At 41.5% G+C, this 22,767-nt stretch overlaps 1 protein-coding gene across 1 annotated transcript in view; it reads right to left on the reverse strand.

Moving 5' to 3' along the window:
- The window catches only part of SNTB1 (syntrophin beta 1), a 112,869-nt gene that overhangs the window by 40,165 nt on the left and 49,937 nt on the right, over positions 1–22,767 (reverse strand). The window contains exons 2-3 of the mRNA XM_030241787.2: positions 16,237–16,453; positions 601–808 (exon numbers count right to left, since the gene is read on the reverse strand). Of these exons, the coding sequence (XP_030097647.1) occupies positions 601–808; positions 16,237–16,453 (425 nt within the window). The remainder of the gene's footprint in view (positions 1–600; positions 809–16,236; positions 16,454–22,767) is intronic.

The following is a 22,767-nucleotide window of genomic DNA, read 5'->3' on the forward strand; positions in this document are numbered from 1 at the left end:
GGTCAACAGACCCCAAACTACTCTCAGACAGAACACCAGCTTTTCTCTGTGCATGAAACATTTTAAGACTCAAACTTTGAAAGATGGGCAAGAGCTGCAATTGCAAGCTCAGCCTGACAGGATGCTCAGCTCAAATGCAGGGTTACAATTAAAGAACAATTTCCCAGCCTTTATGGGAAGCTCCAGATCATGCCCAGCTCCAGAGGGATGGCTCATGGACCAAGTGAGTACTGCCCAAGCTGGGAGTCAAAGGTGACAACTCTTACACATGATGGGAGTTGTAACAGCAGGTAAACTCAAGGGCTGGTCAGTCTTTGTGACTCATGTCCCATCCTTGAACCTGGTATGAGACTTTTTGATCTCCCAGGAAAGTCTTTGTTAATTGGCATGTAGGAGCAAAGACTATGGGGACGTTATAGTTTTCTGCTTGATTTTTTAAAGCACAAAAATTGGCACGTCAAGAAAAGAAAGGTCTTCAAGGAAAGGTAAATCAAACCCCAGAATCTCATTTAGTCTCTCTGCTTCCAGACAAGGCTGAATTCAGGAAGAGAGAATAAGAAATAGAAAGCTTAGAAATGAAAATAAGAGTGTTTTCATTACCTTTTCTGCAAGCCAGCCTAGATGCCTAATCTCTCGACTTCCAGCAATCCCTGTTTTACCCAGCTGGTCTCTGACCTCTGCAATCACCCTGGGGATGAGCTCATTGACACTGGAGTGGATGGCATTGAACCAGGCCTGGGCTGTAGCTGAATCCTTACTCCTGAGCACCACGGTGTGCTTGGCATCAGGTGAATGAACTTCAATAATTCTAGAAAAATGGGGGGAAAAACATTATGTTCATTCATTCATTCATATGCTAACAGGAAGTTAAATTTATACTTCATTTAGTGAATGCAATGAGTTAAAAAGGATACTAATATTGAGACTCAGCACTAAAAACTTACCTTTAAAACACCTGAACAGAGTAGGATGATCTTAACTGAAGCCAGGTCTCTACTGCCATTATGACATCCTTGAGAAAGGGATTTGCCAGTGCTGATGCAACCCCACATACAGCATGTCAACAGGAGTTTAGAATATACATTCACTGACATGGACACTGCCCAGAACCACAGACTGCATGGAGGATGACTGTGGAGAAGCCAGGCACAAGCTGCTGCTTTCCTTAGGTGGTTATCATGGCACAACCAGAGTTTTTCAGTGTGTTTATTTTATCCATCCAGAAATAAATGAAAATCATATCCATCCCAAACAGAGGAATTTTCCTAGGATTGTTCTGTGGTTTCAGGGATACCACTACACATTAACAGAGGCCTAGCACACTGCCCTTATCCAGGAGTTGCCAGCATCCTCAATGCTCCATTTAGAGCCTGCTAACAGTGGCAACAAGAAAGTGCTAACAACTATGTGATTGCTGCTGGCAGGCACCTTTTACAGACTTCCAAACTCCTGTAGAAGGAAACGAATTTTGTTTCAAAGAAAACATTCCTGGTGGACTATCCTGTGGGTTTCCACTGTGGTTTGAAAGTACAACTGAACACAGTTTTCAGGAAAATGAATCCTGTTCATTGCGGTAATGGGACCTGTGCCAACACCTTCGCTAACAACAACAAAAGTGCTTTGACAGGCAGCTGCAGCTATTTCAGCTCTGTTCTTAGTGAAGTTATTAGTTATTAGTGGGGCTTTGTGTGCTCTTTATAGCTCTGTGGGCCATTTTACTTGAACATCTGGTAAATAACCCACAAAGTAATAGCCTGTTTCATCTTTATGTAGCAATTATAAAACAAAGCCCTGGTCATTGCCCATCACTCAACTCTGTATCACATTTGTGCTTTTTTATTATAAAAGTACAGTGACAGCCCCAAATGTTACCCTCCCAAATTCAACCTGGGATCTGAGCCTAAGCATGTACTTCTGTCCTGTGTATGGCTGCCCAGCCTCTGGGACACACAATGACTCCTTTCTGCAGCAGAAAATTAATTAGTTGAGTGGAATTTATTCAGGTTGAAGTTCAAAACAGAACTCTAATGCAAATATTTGTTGTGCAATTACAAAATCCAGCAATTTGGAGCTTAACTAACAATTAAGAGGTTTTAATTATTTGGTTAAACCAGAGCAGAATCCAGAACAGAGGGTGACTCGATCTGCACAGCTCTCTGGGGCTCAGAGAAGAAGGATCCCTGGTTTCATGTTTGTCCATTTTGAGAAGGAGAGGTTTCCACGTAGACACTGTTCTAAATATAGAAAAGGTCATGATTTTCCAAACTCAGCAGCTGAACTGTTCAGGGTCTTAAATCACTGGATACCTTACAAAGTGGCTTGATTTTTCAGGAAGCACTGAGCCAATACGGTAATGCATGTTTCCTCAGTAAAGCTGCTGCAGTTCAGCACTATCTGAAAATTAATGTTCTTATTTAGCCACTCCAGGATGCACCAAATTTTCAGTTTGAAGTACCAAAGTAAAATTCCTTGACACATGATGGCAGTCTTGTGAACCAGAAAACTGTATTTATAGATAGGCACATTCCAAATCACACTCCCATCTTTTCTGAACTGCTAGACACAACCATCTCCTTCATGGTTAGGTTTTAGCCATTTGTGTCCACAGATCAGTACAGTCATGCACAGCTACCATACTCCAGTCTGTCTTTCCATCACAAACACAGCTCTCCCACTGTCACTCTGAACTGCAGTTGGAGTGTATTCTTGTAGGCAACCACCACCAGAACCAAGATAGACAGGCTTGGATTTTTCAAAATACATTGTGGTAATCAGTGAAATGTTATTACTTACAGAACAGTTTTTGGCAGGGGATCTTACAGCATTTCACAAATGAGGTCAGTGACAGCATCCTCATTCCACCCACAAAAGAACGGAAAAGTGAAGAACCCAGACAAGGCAGGGAACAGGCCAGGAGCAGCAATCAGGATTTTCAGTCCTCTGTCTCCCATTTTAATACTTCTTTTAAAAACAAAAGTTATTTGGACAACACAGCAGTACTGTGCTGCATTTGAAAAATGTTAACACACCACACAGATTGTGTGAAACAATGCTCTTTACAAAGCCTGTGGTTTCTACATGGGGATTTCCACCTACAAACTCGCTGCACATCATGCAGTAGACAAACTGCTGAACACAGACTCTGAAGGCTCAGAAGAAAGTGCTGCTTTTTCAGTTGCAAAGGAGCAGCAGAAAACTTGTGTAATTTCTTTATAAGTTAGAGTTGTAGCAGGTTTTGAATTGAAAATAAATTACTGAGAGCTGAAAGAGCTTCCAAATGGCAAATTGTTTACCTCCAGTTTGTAAATTCTTCCTTCAAAGAAGTGGATTAACATACAAACAGGTATTTTAGTATGTGGGCCTTCATCAAAGTGTATTTTTCTTGATGGTGACTATTTAAGTATTTCTACAAGAGTTCTAGCTCTTAAAATAATGAGCATTTAGACAGTTGTCAACAGTTCTGTTTAAGGGGTTCTAAACCATGCATATTCTTTCTAATATCTAAATATTCAAATGCGATATAAAGTCTAAATTCTAATATACATACACACATACTGAGCCATGCTTGCAAAAATACTCATCCCTCAGTGACTTGTAATAGAGCTAGTTTGGGAATGCCTGTCAGTCACCGAAATGTGATGATGATGCACTAACAATTGCAGAAAGTCCTCCTTGCTCCATGAGCTGAGTAACAAGATGACTGGAAAATACTACTTACACTTCTCAAAACTTAGTTCAAAACAGGATGCTGCTTTGACTGTGCTGAAAATTATTCTTTTTATCCACAGCACCTGTCCACTCCCAGAAATATATCTGCAGGCATCATTCCTTAGCAAGCTGTTCCATAGGCCAACTTTTATTTACACACCCCAAAGTCTAAATCCTCAACTGTCTGAATTCTGCTACGGGCGACTGCAGTAAGACCTGGACTAGAAAACCTTAGGAAACCAAGCTTGCAGATTTCCACCAAAAACCCAGGACTCCTGCCTCCACAGTCAACTGGGATGGAGATATTAAAATAAACTTTAAATCTTCCCAAAAACCCATGGGCTCTGACTGCAATCAGATGCTGAAAGTGCTGCATCCCTATAAACTCTTTCCTTTTCTGCCTTTCAGCCCACGCTGCTTTGATTCACCAGTCCAACTGGATGATGCTTTCTGTATAGCAGCTGACTGATGGCATTTCCATACTTTCTGAAAAGAAGAAAATACCAGTGACCTTAGTAAACTCCAAGACTAAGGCACTTAAATGTTTCCAGCAGTCTAGCCATTATAGTTTTGATTTGTTCCTTGGCTAAACTGACCACCTCTTACCGACTTCTGTTTATCTGCAGTTCAGTGATAAAGTTCCCTTAATTCCCCACTGAATTGAAATATTTAGGGCAATGCCACAGCTGTGTTTATTCTCACACTCCACCACAGTTATGTAAATACTGCACATGGAGCTGTTTCTGATAAAGCCCATACCAACCCAAAGGAATTATATGTTAGCTCTAGATGACTGCCAAGATGTGCGGCATCTCTCCAGCTTGGCAATGCATATGAATGATATCACATTTTCTCAGAGATCATTTGGCAAACCTTGTAATAAAAGAGTAATTTTCTCTCTCCTTCTCAAAGACCCTCAGTGAGCTGAGGATGTTTCCAGCACTCCCTTTTCCACCCGCAGAACACGGGGGTGACACAAAACCCAGTGCTTCCAAATGCTGCAACCTGGCACGTAAGAGGAAAACTCCTTTCCTCTCTTCATCAGATTTTCTACTTCACAGAGACTCAGAAGAAGTTGAAAGCAAATGTTTGGTAGACCATACTCATTCTGCATTTGATAAAGCTTCTTTCTGTAGGAGTGTTCATTATCTAAGAAATACCTTTTATCAAAACTCTTGAAAGTACTTCTGCCACCAGCACTGGCTCAGGACCAAATCAGGCACTGAGTTACACTTCATGACTCTTCCTGGGTCAGATTATGTATTCAGTGACTGATTAAAGTGTGGAGTAAATCCCTTGAAGTTAATGATAAGCTGGAGCCAGAGTTATTCAAGTCCATCACACTACTTTGATTTTACACTGGCACAGAGAAGAACAAAACAGTCTGTCACTGATTTTGCAAACTTAAAGATGAATCAAAGGCCAAACTGTTCACTCTGCACTTCTCCTCCATCACTGTCTGCACATGAAACCATAGTAAATAATTTTGTTTTTTCTGAGTGTACAAACATAGGAGCCTTTCCAGGAAAAGGGGGGGTTTAGAAGAACACAATCTGATTTATACTTAAAAAATTGTAGGTTTTGTTATAGAGGAGTAAATTTTAAAAAACTGTTAAGGTTCTTTTGAATTCTACAAGCTGCATCAGGAGATGAACCAGGAACAGAATACATTAAAATTAAGCAATGGAAACTTTGGGCTTAGTCTGCAAGGAAGATATTCCAGAGAGAGACTGTTAGGCTTAAAGTGAATTCCCCAGCATACTCTGAAGAACCATCTTCTTTTGATGAACCTAAATGGAGGTGAAAGCAATTTTACCAAGCAAGCACTGCTTGGTAATCAAGTAGAGTTTTTTTATGTGAAAGGCTCTCGGTCCCCTTGCTGTCAGAAAAGTACTCGCTGTATTAACAGTTACTTGGTGACTTTCAGCTTACAGTGCTAAAAACGATGTAGATACTTTCCTGGGAGCTGGACTAGACTGATGTCCAACCAGAGGGTGTATATATCACTAATGAGCTGTCACAGTTGATTTCATTTCTATTTGCCACCAGCTGGGCTTTAATACAAGGGATATCAGAGGAGCTGTGTCACATGCAAGTAAAGAAAGGATTTGGTTCTGCAATGGACTTGCTCACACCACTGCATGCAGATGCTGACCAATCTGCAGAGACATCACACACTGCTTTCTCCACCCAGAGCAAACACAAAAAATCTGAATAGTTTTTAAATGTATATGGATATTAAGGAGCAGGACTCTTACACCACAGTGCCCAAAAGATCTCTTATATTTTACTTTCTTGATTTTTTTCTTTTATATTCTGGTTGTAATTGTACTGAATATTGGTAATGAAGGAATATAGAGTTCAGCCTTCTTCACAGCAGATTCAGCATGAAACAATGGCAAAAGTGCTGTTTCAAGGAGCAGCTGGAGTAAATTATTTGGGAAAAAACCCCACAAACAGCATTATTTCATAGAGATGTCAGGAGTTTGATTTAACTTTAGAAGATGCTGAAATTTTAAGAACAGAAGATGTGATTGGTATATTCAATACACTGACCAGAGCTCCCTGAAGCAGCTCTTTTCCCTGAAGCAAAGCCACAGCCAGACTCAAAGCAGCAGCAGCAAAGCAAACCTTCTGCAGCTGGAACTGCATCTGGGCTTGGCAAAGAGCACATAACTGCAGCTAGTAGTAGTGGTAAATGACCCCTTCAAACTGAGAAGAGGGTGGAGGGTCTCATGCTAGTGCATAAGTAAGAGATCATGAGTTTGGAGATGAATTAGATGTCTTGTGAAAGGAATGCCACTCTTGCTGTTAGGAAGTGCTGTAGTAGGACCCAGAGGAAAGAAGAGGACGTGATCCACAAGCGTGGGTGAAAACTGATATGGAAACAGGGAAAATTAGTAGGGCTGCTGACAGATCAGCTCTGTCTTGTGGATGACTTGTCACAGAAGAAAGTCTTGCTGGAAGAGAGAAATGGCAGGTGTATCTTATCTAGCAGGGTATGTCTCAATGTCTCATCATGTTATAGATCTACTTTTTGGCTTCCATGATCAAGAGTCCCAGGGATCACTGCTTACTTGCCAAGTGAAGCAAAACCAAAGCCAGACAACCATGACTACAGAGCCACACAAAATCCTTCTGGATCAATTACTGGCCTCCTAGAGCTGTAGGAAGAGGCCCCACCTGGGAGCCAGTCTCCCAGAGATACTGCCAGGTATCTTTGGGGACAGTGTGCATGGGCCACCTCCTGACACTCACAACTGGCAGTAGACCCATCTTCACATTGAGACACAGAGACTGACAGAAAAGCTGTGTGTAAGTGATGAGATAAAGTAGCAACTTCAGCAAAACTCTTACTACAATAAATCAGGAATTTCCATCAGCAGAAGCACAGGAGAAAGCAAGCTAGAAGTGAGCAGAAGGTATTAAACTAGCAAAGTATTCACACACAACCTAAGCAGTAAGGACCAGCCTCAGCATCTACCAGCACTGAGCTGGAGCACCTCTGATGGCAGCCCACCACCAGGGCTCACTCTGTGACTGCCGTTTGCTGCCGTTCCCGTGACTACACGAGGTGCAAGAGAGAGCAGCTTTAAATACACCAGCTGAAAATCCTGCTCCTTAATTAATGGCAGATCAGGCCAGATCAGAGCTGTGAGACTGAAATCCAATTTGCAGATGGGCTGGTAGGCAAGGGAAAGGCCAGCACTGAGCACAGGACAACAGCCAGGCAGGAAAAAGAGCCTTGAGCCTGTCACTGTCTCCAAGCCATAACACAAGGACTGTGGAAACTGGGAGCATTGAAGGAAACTGAAACTCCTGCATATCAACTTTCTTTCTTTGGGAGATCTCAGGGGTCTTTAAACTGCTCTTCAACATTATTTAGCAGCAGCTTGGGTGTCAGCACTTACACACCTTTACATACAGATGCACATAAAAACATGATTACTATTTGTTTTCTTCCCTGCACCACTCCCACTGCTCTTCCTTTCCCTTTATTCTGTGACACATTTCTTGGAGCATCTCTCTTTCTCCATCTTTTCAGAGCTTTAGTTTTTTTTCTTTTTTATGTAAGTGTTTGTTAAGTAAAGTCTGCTCCAGTCTTCACTCTCTGGGTTTGTTGCTCTGCCTTTCTGGTTGGCTTCTTCTCTAATCACTTTTTCTTAATTTGTGCCCCTCTCTTCCTTTCATCCATTTCTCAAGGCAGTTCCCTTTTTTCTGTTTCCCTTCACCTGATTAATTTCCAGTTCCTTTGCTCTTATTTCCATTTCTCAGCTCAACCCTCTACAGCTGAAGCTGATTGGAAAACTCCAAATTCTTTGACTTTTTCAAAATTCCCTAACTGAAGCAATGGCTGAGAAAAACCCAAAATGCAATACAAAAACCCACCAGCATATGGGGATGGCTTTTTAATTTTTTTTTATTATTTAAATATTTTCACAGGAAATAAAGACTTTGATTAAAAGCTTGTTAATCAGATATCCAGCTGAAAGCTTTCTTCCAGTCTTAGTTACTGCCACCTCCTCATCACTCACATCCTTCCTCACCACCCAACTCACAGTGACCCATTTCATTCCTGTCAGGTCATGTTCAGCCCAGCTCACACATACACACAACATACACACAGACATCCATAAAGTTTTATTTATAGTCACATACATGCATGCATACACAGACACTGCTTTTGAGTTACATACACATGCAAGAGGTTTACCCATTCCTATTTGATTTATGCTAGAGATGGGAAGGACACCAGGAGCTCACCTGTATGGCCCAGAAGGATGGGGAAGGGAGAAAGCCCCATGCCATTACACCAGGAGAAAAGATTAAATTTTTTTTCAAGAAAATGAGACATGCCTAGTCCCAGATTCACCAGGACCTGCAGAGATTGAAGGCCAGTCACAACATGCTGTAACAATCCAGTTCTACACTGGTATCTCAAACACCCTGCAGGAAAACTCAGGGGTTTCTACTGTGTCCCCAGATCCTGGTGCATCCCCAGTAATTCAGCTCTCACCATTGCCCAGAGAGTACAGCCAGCCTTTAGGACATTAGAAACCTATTTTAACATGATTTAACAGAACAAGAATTAAACCATGAAAAAAAGAAGTAATGAAGTTCACTTTAGTTTCATGATTTGTCCCAAAAAGGCAAAAATGCTCATCTTTATGGGAGGGATAGTCCTACAGGAGTGTCTGATCTCAGTGGCCTTTCAAGAAAGATGAGGAAAAAATTGAGGCTACGACCCAGACTAAAACTGTTTGGCTTGTGGGGAGTCCCAAATGATAGAAAACAACTATTTCCCATAATGAAAAACAAATTTAAAAATCACCATTTCTGTCTAGAGGCTTCAGAGCTCCAGCTCCTACAAGTTTAGAAAACTGCCCCTGATCAAGACAGATTACTGCAGCTTACAAAATGCATCAGCAATTAAGGGCTGCCCAAAAAGCAGATGATGTAGATGACAGAGAACCATCAGACAACCAGTTATAGAACCATTAATTATTAAATCTATCAGTTAATGAATTAATTGTAGCAATTCATAACTTGCCCCCAAAACACTGTTATGAGAGAAAAAATGCAATATTACACACCCTCATGTGACAACCCTATCCCTGAATGCACTGACCCTGGCTACTGAGAAGGGTCCCACAGCCATGCAGTGTATTGAGGAGGAAGAGGAGGCCTTCCCAATGACCCATCCCACAACTCCACTCCTGTGGCCCATATCCCAAATTCTTCCCTCTCCTACCCTCAGAGTACTGAAGGGGATGCAGCCAATGCCTTTTTAGCTAAATTACCTAAGTCCTCTCAGCTTGAAAGAGGCAACAGTAGATAAACCTCAGGTGCTGCCTACTTGTTCATCCCTTCCCATAAAGAACAGATTTTGTAAGAAGATTAGCAGTTACAGAACAGGAATACAACAAGGGACATCCAACTTCAAATCCAACACAAAAGCTGGATTTGGATCCATTACAGTAAAATAGTTGGAAGCTAAGGTTAAAAACACATTTTCATCATGACTTTAAATTCACAGCCTTTTGTAGGCAAGGCTGTAACAGACCAAGCACACTGTGATAGCACAACAGGGTGATTAAAGGATGAGGGCAGAGTCAACCAGAGTTTCACCCTGATTGTCAGCACTTTTGCTCTTTTCTGGATTTGAATTATACTCTTTCAAGTTGCTTTACTTTAATGTTGGATTGTTGATATAGTAATCTAATGAGATAATAAACACAGCCCACCAGGAAAAAAAAAAACCAAATGCTAACAAAAATTCTTGATATAAATCAGACTGACTCAAGCATGCTCAATGACTTCTTCAAAGGACTTATTGATATTCATATGGTACAACATGTCTGTACCAATAATGATAATTAAGTGCTATGTGCCTTTCATCCAAGGATCTCAAGCTGTAGCTCACAACAACACCATGAATTAAGTATGGTCTCTGCATTTCACAGAGGTTCTACAGCCAGACAGCAGCTCAATAACAACACAAGGAGCAAAGCACAAAGTCCTTGAGGAGATGTGGAGGGTGACTTTTAATACTGGTAATGTGCCCATTCTGTATCTTTATCTATGCCCTATCCCCCATGCAGACATAAATTCTTTGTCTTTCCCTGCCTACCTACAACATACAGGAACAGAAAAAAGGCCCCAGTTTTCTAAACCAAAGCCCAATCCAGCTAAATCTGTACTGTGCTCTAGGGAAATAAATTCCCACCTCCCCAGGAAGCACCACAGAGCTGTGGATGTCCACCCAGGAGTGACACAGCTCCAGCGTGTCAGCAGTGCCAGCACAGTGCTGGAAATGGGCCATCACCCCTTACTCCTTGGTGCAGGGCTCAGCCTTTGCCCAGCACTAACCCCACCTGGGCTTGCTACTGCCAGGGCCATTGACCATGCTCAGTGCTGTCAAACTAGCCCCTAAGAGGCAGAAAACACAGCAAGTGTGACCTGTGCTCTCCAAGAGCAGCTGTAACTCATTCTGGTTCTCTGGTCACTTTGGGGCAAGACCCAAACAAAAGTGACTCAGGGAAACCATTCCCCCAACAGCAGAGAAAAGCTGCAAAGGTGCACCCCTAAGGCACACTGCTCTTGGAGGAGAATCAGCATCTGCCCTGCACACCAGGGCCTGCTGATACCTGGCAGAACCAAGGCATGGTCCTGTTCTCTAAACAGGAGAGAGGCAGGCTGGGGGCATGAGCTAGACCATGCTTTCATCGAGACATCCAGAACCTTCTCTACTGCCTAATACTTGCCTCCCTATCCCCTCAGTTCCCCTTAAGTTATATGAGCAGGAACATGAAGAGGTACAGGAGCTGCTTGTTGGTCTTTCATTCCCTCACCTACTTCAAGATGTTTGCCTTTTTACTGCAATTTTACAATCTTCTGCTTTTGCCTTATATTTGTTGTGAGCATTCATGACTCAAGTTTTTTGATGCAAGGACTTGTTTCTACTACGTCATATTAAATCTCTTTGAAATTCATTTTTTTTCTTAAAAAAGCTTCAACTTTTGTTTTCATGTTTTATTGTAACAAAAGTAAACACATGCAAATTCACTAGAATTTGTTTTATATTTAAGATTTTGAAGTGCCATTTTAGAATCACACTGCTATTTCATGCTGCATAAGTTACTTATACACCAACTACAGTTCAAAATGTTAAACCTCATGGACACTATTACTGTGCATTACTGACATTGTTGTTATTAAATAATGTAAGAAGAAATTATTACTTAAAAATGTGTGCAAAAGGAAGTTTGGGGAGCAATAGTTTTGCAACAGATCTTGTGAATACTTTGTTCAGTGAAGTATTTCAGTATTATCAGATTTCTGAATGCGCATAAAGAAATCAAACAAACAAAAACACCTAAAAGTAATGAAGGTGCTTGAATCTATAGCTGCCTTTGGAGTAAATAGGTCTCAGTATATCCTGTTCTGCACCTCCCTGACATCTTGGGAAGCTCAGGCAATTCCCAGATGCAGCTCACTGTGCAGAGTCCAGAATGACTGCATACCAGCCTGTTCCTCTGACATCTTGTAGTGGGCCGACCCTCAATTCTAGGCACCCACCAAAGTTACTCTATCACTCCCCTCCACTAGTGGAGAGGGAACAGAAAATATAACAGGTTCCTAAGGTGAGATAAGGACCAGGAGCAATCACTCACCAAATATCCTTACAGACAAAAGAGGCTCCAACTTCAGGAAATTAATTGAATGTGTTCCTTACAAAATCACTGAGATTACTGAGAAGTAAAATAAATCTTAAAAACACCATCTCCCCCCCCACCCTCTTCCTTCCCAGGCTCTAACTACTCCCCTCCAGTGGCACAGGGAGACAGAGAATGAGGGTTACACAGTTCATCACAGGTTGTTTCTGCCACTGCTGCTCAGGGAGAGGAGTCCTTCCCTTGCTCCAGAGTGGGGCTCCTCTCAAGCAGTTCTTCAGGAACTTCTTCAATGTGAGTCCATCCCATGGGCTGCAGATCTTCATGAACTGCTCAATGTGGCTCCCTTTCCAAGGGGTGCAGTCCTTCAGGAGCAGGCTGCTCCTGAATGGATCCCCCACAAGTCCTGCCAGCAAACCTGCTCCAGCATGGGCTCCTTTCTCCACAGGTCCCTGCCAGGAACCTGCTTCAGCACAGATTTCCCACACAACAGATTTCCCACCACAGACAATTTTGGGCATCCACCTGCTCCAGCATGGGCTCCTCCATGGGCTGCAGGTGGATCTCTGCATCCCTGTAATCCTCCATGGGCTGCAGGTGGATCTCTGCATCCCTGTGATCCTCCATGGGCTGCAGGGGCACAGCTGCCTCACCATGGGCTGCACCACGGGCTGCAGGAAATCTCTGCTCTGGCACCTGGAGCACCTCCTGCCCCTCCTTCCTCACTGACCTGGGTGGCTGCAGGGCTGGTTCTCTCACATATTCTCACTCCAATCTTATCTGGCCTCAATTACATCTGCAAAGGAACTTTCTTATTTTCCTTTTTAAATATGTTATCACAGAGGTGTCACTATGATTCCCAGTTGGCTCAGCTCTGACCAGCAGTGGGTCCACCTTGGAGCTGGCTGGCATTGGCACTGTAGGACATGGAGGAAGTGCCTGACAGCTTCTCACAGAAGCCACCTCTGTAGCTCCTCTGCTACCAGAACCTGGCCATGCAAACTCAACACACACCTATAGAATGTACCAGATCAGTTTTATCTTCTGATTGTAATTAGTCCAATCCTGAAATGGACAGTGATAGGAAAAGTTCACTGCTGGGAATCCATCTCAGTCCATTTTTCTTAGCTTCCAGACCAAAGCAAACCTTTCCCATCAGAGGGCCAAATCCTGCCAATGAATAGCCCAGTCATTAAGGCTGGACCCTGCTGAAGTTCCCTATGAGGATCACACTGCTCTGGACTCCTGACACTGGAAGAACATGATGTGTGCACATCAAGTGCTGACAGGATCAGGCCCACACCTCCTGGGTTTGGCTGAAAGATGTGCAAACAGAATTTTAGGGTCACGTCAAGAGCAGATGAGAAAACCTTTTCCATCCACATAGCATTGTCTCATTTCTCCAGGGAATGTCCTGTCTCCTGTGCTGTGTACAGAAGTACCTTTGTATTATATCCCAAGATTTTAAAAGCACCAACAGAAAAAAATTCACCTTAGAGACCTTCTTTTTTTCTCCTGTTCCTCAATATCATCACCAGAAATTGATGAAAAGCTTTCTACACTGCAGAAGATTTTCTGTTTATTGGCATTACTAGCCATGGTCATTTCCACATGTTCCTTTATTGAGAGGGGATGCTCCTCAGTGAGGCCTGACATTAACCTTTACTGCTGCCACCAAAAAGGTCACTTATCAGTGAAAACACAGCAAACAACTGATTTAACAAGCAATTATTTAACCAGTTTCTTCCAGCCTAAAATATAAAAAGCTCTACACCTAGAGAAAAATGGCATACATGCTCTACATCTTTTCTCCTGTTGCCATGCTTTTATTACAAAAAAAAAATCCTACACACTAATTTTGGTACTGGTTTGTATTAAGGATCTTCTCCTTGATATCTTACAGCTTTTTTTATCAGGTAACAGAAAAGATCTCCTCCAGAATGCACCCACAGGCAGATCAGGTGAAGGAGACATCTGAGAACTGCTGGCTCTAAAAGCATCAGACATCACTTCAGCTCCAAAATAACAAGTTCACCAAACCATCTGAGAGTATACACAGACTTGAGAATCTCTGAACTGGGGTCAGTCTTCCATGAGGAAAAAAAAAAAAAGTCCTATGCAGGGCTACCAGCTCTAATGGGAAAAACAATACTCCTCCATGCCCATTAAATTCACATTTCACTGCAGCTTTCTAAGAACTGGAGAAATTCAGTGCCAACAAGCAAGTATTTCCTTTGGGGTCCCTTAACATAGGTATCTTCTCATGCAGGACATCAAATCAGTTCATCCTAGTCCCAGAAGGCTGCTAACATTATACCCAGCCTGCACTGAAGAAATTACTGCACTGGAAAACTCAGCCTTCCCATGCCCACACTTGCTCTTAAATGAAAATTAGCTCCCTTATAGTCCAAAGGAGCCCCTTAATGCCAACATATGCTTTGGCATCCTGCCAGCAGAGCTTTCTTAAAGCCATCCAGCAAAGTGACACCATCATTGACAAAATCTATGTGGGTCAGGTCACTGGGTTAGGAAACAGAAGTGTTGTAAGAAGGTAAGGACGTGGCTTAGGCCCTGCTGTGAGCGAAGACAAAATTATTGTTCTGGAATGGGATTACTACCTTGGAAGGCATTCCAGTAAGAAAGGGTCACTGCATTGTAACAGCATTAATATTGGGAAATATGAGTTCTAGTGTTCAGAATTGTTATAAAACACTGAAACCAGTGAAGATGCTAATCTATGGGGTGCTACTATGACAGCAGCTAGCATGATGGTGAGGTACTGCCTGCTTGGATGGAAAAATCCATCTTAGACTGCACCGTGCTGGACGACAGTAAAAATCAGAAGTCACTCTTTCCACAGGAAATGACAGCAACACAAATGAAAACCATGATAAGCAATATGACTCTCCCACACATTACTTCCTAGTAACACTGAAGAAAACACATACATGTAGCATGCTTCAAAAAAGTTAGCTCCATTGCAGAGGCATCATGAGCAATGAGTGTGTGTCCCTCTGAGTCAGTCCTGGCTCTCAAACCAGGAGGGCCAGGAGAGTGACAGAAGGTGAAAACTACAATAAAATCAAAAAAGAAAGGGGGAAAAAAATGAGAAAATAAAGTCAATGCAGGCAAAGTATCATTACATTGTACTGATTCAAAAAACGTGACCTGTATGAGTATTTCTAAAATACACACCATGGCAGAGAGAAAAACAAACTCTCAGACAAGTGATACAGCTGTCAAACCTTAAACAATGCAGACATGTGTGGAAAAAAGAGTGGCCAATATCAATAAACATCTTGATCTAAACTGAGAAGGACTGCTAGGGTTATTTCTGGTTTACAACTGCACTTCTGTGGCAGTCAGTTACACTGACTAGGGCAGCAACCACTACAAGAGATGAAGAGCCAAGGCAAAGTAAAGGCATACTAAACAATAAAGCAAGGAGGGGGAAAATTAAAAGGTCAGACAAATATAAAAAGGAGTGATGGAAAACAATACAGATACTAATAAAGTTTCTGAATTGCAGTGCAAGCGATTACAGAGATTACGTCCTTCCCAAGCCACTTTCTTCTCTCCCCACTTCTTATCCTTTTCTGCAAATGAAAATGTAACTTTTGTTTATGCCTATATGTAAATGCTGAGAATCAAAGGCATTACACCAGGTTCTGAGCACTGTAGAGAAATGAAAAGGCCATTATCTGGATGGAGAATTAGTCTGTATCACTGACTTGACTGCTCTCTTTTTTATTAGCAGCTGTTAGAGAAGGGATCAGGGAGTGTGCTGGTGCAGTGCAGCTGTTCCACATATGTTATAAATAAGGGCTGGTAAAACCGCATCCTATTTTTAACACTAAGAAAAACACAAGTCACAAAAAATCCCCATTAATGCCTTCTAAGTGGAACTTTTCTCCTCTTCTTGACTTTAATGTCCAGAACTGAATACTCAAACCAGACCACTCTTAAAACAATATTCATTTCAAAAAGGAAAGAAAATGCAATTTAATGGAATCATATTTAGGCAGCCTGGAGGATGTAACCAATTAGTGTGTACAGTGTCTTTTCCTTCAAAAGCAGACACTTAATCATGATGAAAACAACCCCCTGAGATTTTATTTCCAACAAAAGTGCTGGATTACAGCATCGAGGTTCCTCTAGCATAACCCAAAAGCTGAGCCACACCTCACATGGCTCAGACACCACCACCCACCCTTCCCAAAGCGTGCTCGCTCCCCTTGCTGGGTCACTGCGTGTGTCCAGAGCCCTGCTCCTGCTCACCAACCCCAGTGCAGAGAATGACAGCAACCATTCAAGGTGAAAGGGAAATCCCAGCCCCAGGCAAACCCCCACTCACCTGTTTTCGGGGTCTGGCACCGTCAGGTTGCGTGTCACGTAGCACATCTTGAGGGGAATTGTCTTCCTGTCCCTGTGGATGGAGAGCGAAAGCTGCGCCATCGGCTCAGCAGAGGCGCAGCCCAGGCGCGGAGATTCGGGGGGAGGCGTCTCCCACCCGATCTCTGACACGGGGGAGCCTTTCTTCACATAGGGGGTTGCTTCTCTCATGTATTTCACTATGGAAGAGAGAAAAAGAGATGGAAAACAATAAATAAACGAGTATTCTGGAGCTGCATGCTCGTGTGAGTTCTCTGGACTGGTGTAAACCCTCCATGCTGTCCATTAATTCTGCTCACCAAGCATCCCAGCACGGGAAGCTGTGCAAATACAGAAGATGAAGATGTGCCTGCTGCCAGTGTCAGTATGGTGCTATGAGTAAGATGAGGGAGAAAAACAGAAGAGGCAAATTAAGAACATACAGCCATGCAGTGTAGGGCCAGCAGAGCCATCCCACCTTTCTATGACAGTGGGTAAGCAGTCATGCAACAATTGCTTCACAGAGAAGCCATGAGCTGTCTGAGGTACAGGGATGTTTAAAGAAAGACATTCAACCAAGTGACAGTGAACCTATCTAAATTGTCCCAGCAATGCTTCCAGTGATTCCAACTCACTTCTTGCTTATGGTTCACACTTGTCAGTGTCCCACCACTAACCTCAACAACTATTTCTGCTTGCTGGGAAGCAGTTTTGTCTAATCTACTTGTACATATACATATATATATATGGAGCAAACCAAAACCAATCACTTCTTAGCCTTCTCTTGGGGAAATAAAATGGAGTTTGAGCCTTATGTGAGAGTAAAGGTGTCAGATTAGATCTCAGCCTCTTCCAGGCTTTTTTCCAGAATGGATAAGAAAAGTGAATGTAGGAATCTGAAATTATCTTACTATATTAAACTATCTTACTGCATTATACCTCTTTTACATGTATGTTTCATATTCCCCTTTTTATGCAGGCAAATACTGCAACATTTTTCTCTTGTTTTTTTGATTATTTTGGTAGTTTAAGTTCACAGTTGCTTTTGTGATTGATGTGCTTGGCAAATCTGCCAGTCAAAGCCTCCTTCCCCTTCACAAACCTGATGGAACTCAGACAAGACATCCCATTTAAGTGCCCTGGTTCAGCCAATATCTCCCCAGCACACAGCTGTGGCTGCATCACTGGCTGCTGCCACTTGATTGTCCCCACAACTCAAACAGCAGTGACATGACCTGAAAGGGCCTGGGCACTGTGAACTTACTTGGGGGAAGTTATTAAAATGCTGTGGGAGAACATTTCAAGGAAATGGTGCAGATCATCGTGCCAGCTCAGCTGAAGAAGCTGGGAATGACTGAATAACAAAAACGTGGGTAAATTACAAAAGGGCATTATGGTGAAGGATGTTAAATTACGGAAAGCCAACTGAAGTTTTTGAGCTCAAAATGAAAGCAAGAGAAGTATTCAGAAGAGTGGAGAAGAACAACAGTGTTCCTACTATCAAAACTACAGATCAGCTGATTAGATTGAGCAGCACTATTTCAAGGCACTTCATAAAAATTTTACCAGGAGAGAAACCAGTAAAAATCTAGAGTCCAGGCTTTCTGAGCACCTATTGCTCTTTGTCTCTAAAACACCTTAGTGCCATCTTGCCATTGTTCATTTTATTCTTTTTAAAAAAATATTTTAACTTCAATCACAAGGATTTCTCTGTTTAGGTGATGGGATATTCCTTTTTGGGAAGGACCATTTGTGATTTATCAGAAAGGCTGTCCACTGAACACTGATGTTTTTAGTTCCTTGTCTGATCATATTCTGAGTATATTCTTAAATTAGTTTGTTCCCTTCTCAGGAAAGAGTTGGCACAGAATTCCACCAGGCTTCCAGAAACTATTTCAGGCAAAAAGAGTTGAGATTGATTTTTAAAAACTTTTTAGATATCTACCTAAAGTCCATTATCTAAAAACCTGTGCCACCTAACTCCTCAAACCGGTGCTCATCTTTGCAGACTCCAAAAATTCCATGATTTTCAAAGGTGCTGAAAAGAAGCAGTTGTTGCCAGTGTCATAGAGATACTGGCTTCAGCAGCTGCCATCTCAGTTTGGATGTACTCATAGCCTTAGGGAAGCCAAGAACAGAACAGATACAGATGTGCTGAATCTATTCCTGTTAACACTGAATGAACACGACCTTGTCATTAATTTCCATGGGTGGAACAGCTGAAGCTGTGAAAATCACGTTCAACTTCAAACAAAATTTTGTTCCCTTTAAAATTAGAGATTAATGATTGCTCTGTTGAAAAAATTAATCCAGTCAGTTTTTGAACACTGGTTCAATGACATGCCAGCAAATGTGATTCCAAATAAAGGTCCAGGTCTCAATACTGTAGCTATTTCATCTGTGCTATTTTTGTCCTTTTCCAGTGGCAGTTATATCCATTCAACCCTAGCATATTTTAGTTAAGAGAAGGGGAGAGGGGCAGGGGGAGGAAGGAAGCTGAGGTAAAAACTTTGGCTGGAAACTTAAGCAAAACACAAAATGTGAATTTAATTCCCCAGAGATGAGACAGAAGAAAAGAGGCAGCCTTTCCATGTCCCAAAAGCCAAGTTTCTATGCGATGTACCGGTGAATTCATGGCAGACAGCTGCAGTATTTCACAAAATCCCATGAAAAAGGAAGCAGGAGTAGGGGGAGAGCAAAAACACACTCCTCTTTCCAGAAACTGCGTCTCAAACACAGCAAAAGCCAAGAAAACTACCTTGAGGAAGTACATCCTATGAAAATTTCTTCCAACTTCTGAACTCACAGACATCTATTTTCTACTACATCTCTACAGAAGATGGTTGCTCAGCCCCAGGGATATAAATAAAGAGCTTTTAATGCACAGATAAACTGCTAACACCATCTTCATATGAAATTCCACAGCAGAAGGACAAAATGAAGTAAATATATGCTTTCTGTAAAAAAAAAAAAAAAAAAAAAAAAAAAAAGCATTTTTCTAGCTTCTACTAGTAACATCCCACTTCCTAATAAACACAAGCACAGGTCTCTGGATTCATGGCTGAATTCTGCTGGGTTTTACAGCCCAGACTTTCTGGCTGTTGAATATTCAGGTGTGATTCATATTTTAAAAGCCTTCAAATAGATACATATAAAAGCACAACTATAATATGGGAGTGGAACAGGTGGCAGAACTTGATCAATTTATATAATTTTTTGTAATTATTTAAAGTTCAGCGCCACTGCTTTCCATTTACTTCACCAACATCTGTAATTACATGTCCATAACCAAAGCCCAGTTTATGAATTTAGCTGAGATTAGGCACACATTGTTCAGATGACTCATAAGTTTTATCAGCAATTATTTCCTATTTACCTCTAAATTCTGGGTGCAAATACTGCAGAACATGCTGTTTTATAACAATGCACCAGCAACCCTACCACATACATAGCAATTTAGGATGACCTCACACTTTTACATTCTGCAGCCTGTTCACTAGCCCCTTCTTAATCTACATAGCAGAAAACAAGTTGGTACCAGTATCTATTACAGACATATTCCTATTCCACATTGCACTATCTGAGAATCACAGATACAGCAAAGTTAAACTGCAGTTATGCAATTCACTTTCATCATCAAGTTTTAAAACCAGAAAAAAGATGATACGGTCTATTGACATTAAAGTAATAAAGTGGATAATACTCTGTTTTCAGAGCATTACACTCAAGAGCTGGATTTTCTTTTTGATACAGTGGGACAAATTCAAGTACTGACTGAAAAAGAAAGTGACTAAAAAACATTGGGTTTATATAATGCCTATGAAACTATCTAATGAATTAAAACCTCAAAACATTTAATAAAAATAAATAAGGCGTGCCATTGTATAACAACTTTGAATTATGAATAATTATTTTATAGGCACGTATACACACATATATATCTTTGGAGTATATACATATGTCTAACATATATACAAATATTAAGTATGTATTTATATAAAAATGCCACAGTTTTTAAGACTACCAGAATACTGCAAACACAGAAAACAACATGCAGGGACTCAGAAAAAAAATCTAATAGTTTCATTATTTTAACTCAATTTACTTATAGACTATAAGTGTAGTCAGGAGTTGTCTAAACTCATTTGTTTGATGCTATAGCTCAACTTCAGAGATCCTTATATTCAGTACTAATTAATGATCCATACACTTTTGCTGCACCACTAATAGAAAACTGTGGTCAGGCAATTAAAATTCCAATCTCCGGAGTGCCCCTCCCCACAAAGAGACGAGGAAGGGAAGTGGCAATCAAATGAATTAATCCACTGATACACACTGAAATAGTTTGGGTTTATTTTTTGATCTGCAAGACAGGCAACATAGCTTCCAAAAAAGCACTTCATTTATTTGTGCTTCTGCCAAGTCCCCAGACTCCACAATGAATGCTTTGTTACTGCTCACAGATGACTTTTTGGGGGGAAGAAGAAGGCTTTTAATGAGAGAAATACTACAGCCCAACTTGGTCAGGTTCTTGGCCAGATGCCTTTCTGAGGAACTGGGACTCTTCTGACAGATTCAAACTGTTTCCTAGGAGGGAAGACAAAGACCACAGAGGGGAAGCCAGCAAGCCTGAGGAAAGCTCTTTTGTTACTACAGGAATGAGGACAGGATGTGTAGGTTTACAATACGAAAGTAAAAGGAACAACATACCCGAACCTCACTGAAGACACTTGATCAAGGAATTCCCCTTTGCAGGAGAAAAGCACAGTGTCCTCTACCATAATTCCAGAATTTGCCTGCTAGGCTTTATGTGAGAGATCAAATTTCCTCTAAACTCAAGCCAAGTGCCTGCCTTACAGTGAAGCTCTGTCTAAGAATGAGATGAGCTGCTGGTGCCACCATCAAAACTAAGACCCAGAGAAAAGAATTTATGAATCAGACCATCTATGAAGACATGTCACATGATCCTTTCAGCAGCTTTAATCTGGGCATAAACCAACAACCAGTCAAGAATCTTGCTTGTCAGTGTTTCCACTACATTTCCTACAGAAACATCTGTTGCTATGCTCGGACAAGTATTATCCAGTAATATGATCTGCTTTCCCCCATGCTGAAATGGATGCGAAATAGTAAACCTCTTGATCTGCCAAAAGCATCAGATCTCCACCTCTGGGAGAAGATAGAAATTAGTTAAAATTAACACCTTGTGAGAATAAAAATCTCCTTAATGCTTTGGCCATTTCTCACACTGTAGTGATACTACACTCAGCTTCCCATTTTCTGCTGTTTTAAAGTAATTCCACTGAATTCAGTGAATTGTCTATTCATCTCTTAAAGATACAGGCTTGGATTTAAATCATAAGGGGCTGTTTTTAAATCCTTTTTAAAATATACTGCACTTATTATACTTTTTATGTGGAATACAAGAAGGAATATTTCAAAAGAATAACTTCAGAAAGATCCAGATGACAAACATATCTTTAAGATAAAGTTTACCTGAAAGGAGCACCTTAGCAATTGGCCCTAAAATGTAGCTAGTAAGCAATTAGGCTTCAAGTTTGAGTTTTCAGTAGAGTACAAATAGGCTGGATTAAAAAGATCAACAACTGCATTTTAAAAATATAAAGAATACATCACAGTGTGCTTTTAAATTTGCAGCTGCTTTTATAGGAAAGGTGAAGCTATGTTAAGGAGGGATATAAGCACCATCACACACTCAACAAATGAAGGCAGTACCTTCAAAGTACCTTGCAATAAGCAATTTTATATAGTTAAGAGAATTTTTTTGTCAACAAGGCAAGAGATTTGCAGTCCTGGCCCCATCAAACAGGAGAAAATGGGACTAAAAAATGGGACTCTTCTCAGGAAGCCATGCAAGCATGCAGTTTGTGAAACCTCATGGGTTTGACAACTTGAGTAGGTCACAGTGATTAGCCACACTGTGTTATCTACATCAGACTTCAAAAAACGTAACTCACCACTAAAAATGTCTTTCTTAGAAGTTAAGAAATGGCAGGGGAAAACCCAGCACAAGTCTTGGCTGGAGCAGTGGGCACTGTGGACACTTCCTCCTTCCCATCTGCACCAGGGGCTCAACTCTGATTTCAGTACTTGTGAAGCTTACACACATAATGGAGAGTACATTCCTAGGCCATCCCCTGCTTCTGTGTAACACCAAAAATTCTTCCCTTACTTATCCTCAGCTTCTTTTCCTGAGAGTTTGTCTGTGGTGTGGGCTGATTCAGCCACTCATTTCCTAGGCTTGATCTCTCCCTTTAGCAAACACTTCTTCAACACTTTCTGAGTTTCCTCAGCATAAATGCTTTCTAGGGAGGGAAGGCTTTATATGTCTTCTTGTCTTATGCAGTGTACCAGTTTTGTCAGCTGTAAAGCCTCTAAATATTGATTCATCTTCATTCCTCCACAAAGCTGGTTTTGTACTGCACATAGAGCAGAACACACAACTCAGGCCCCACCAGCCTGCAGCAGGCAGCCTGAAAGCTTCACCTCCAGC

The sequence above is a fragment of the Serinus canaria genome, chromosome 2 (assembly GCF_022539315.1).
Source record: "Serinus canaria isolate serCan28SL12 chromosome 2, serCan2020, whole genome shotgun sequence".
NCBI lineage: Eukaryota > Metazoa > Chordata > Aves > Passeriformes > Fringillidae > Serinus > Serinus canaria.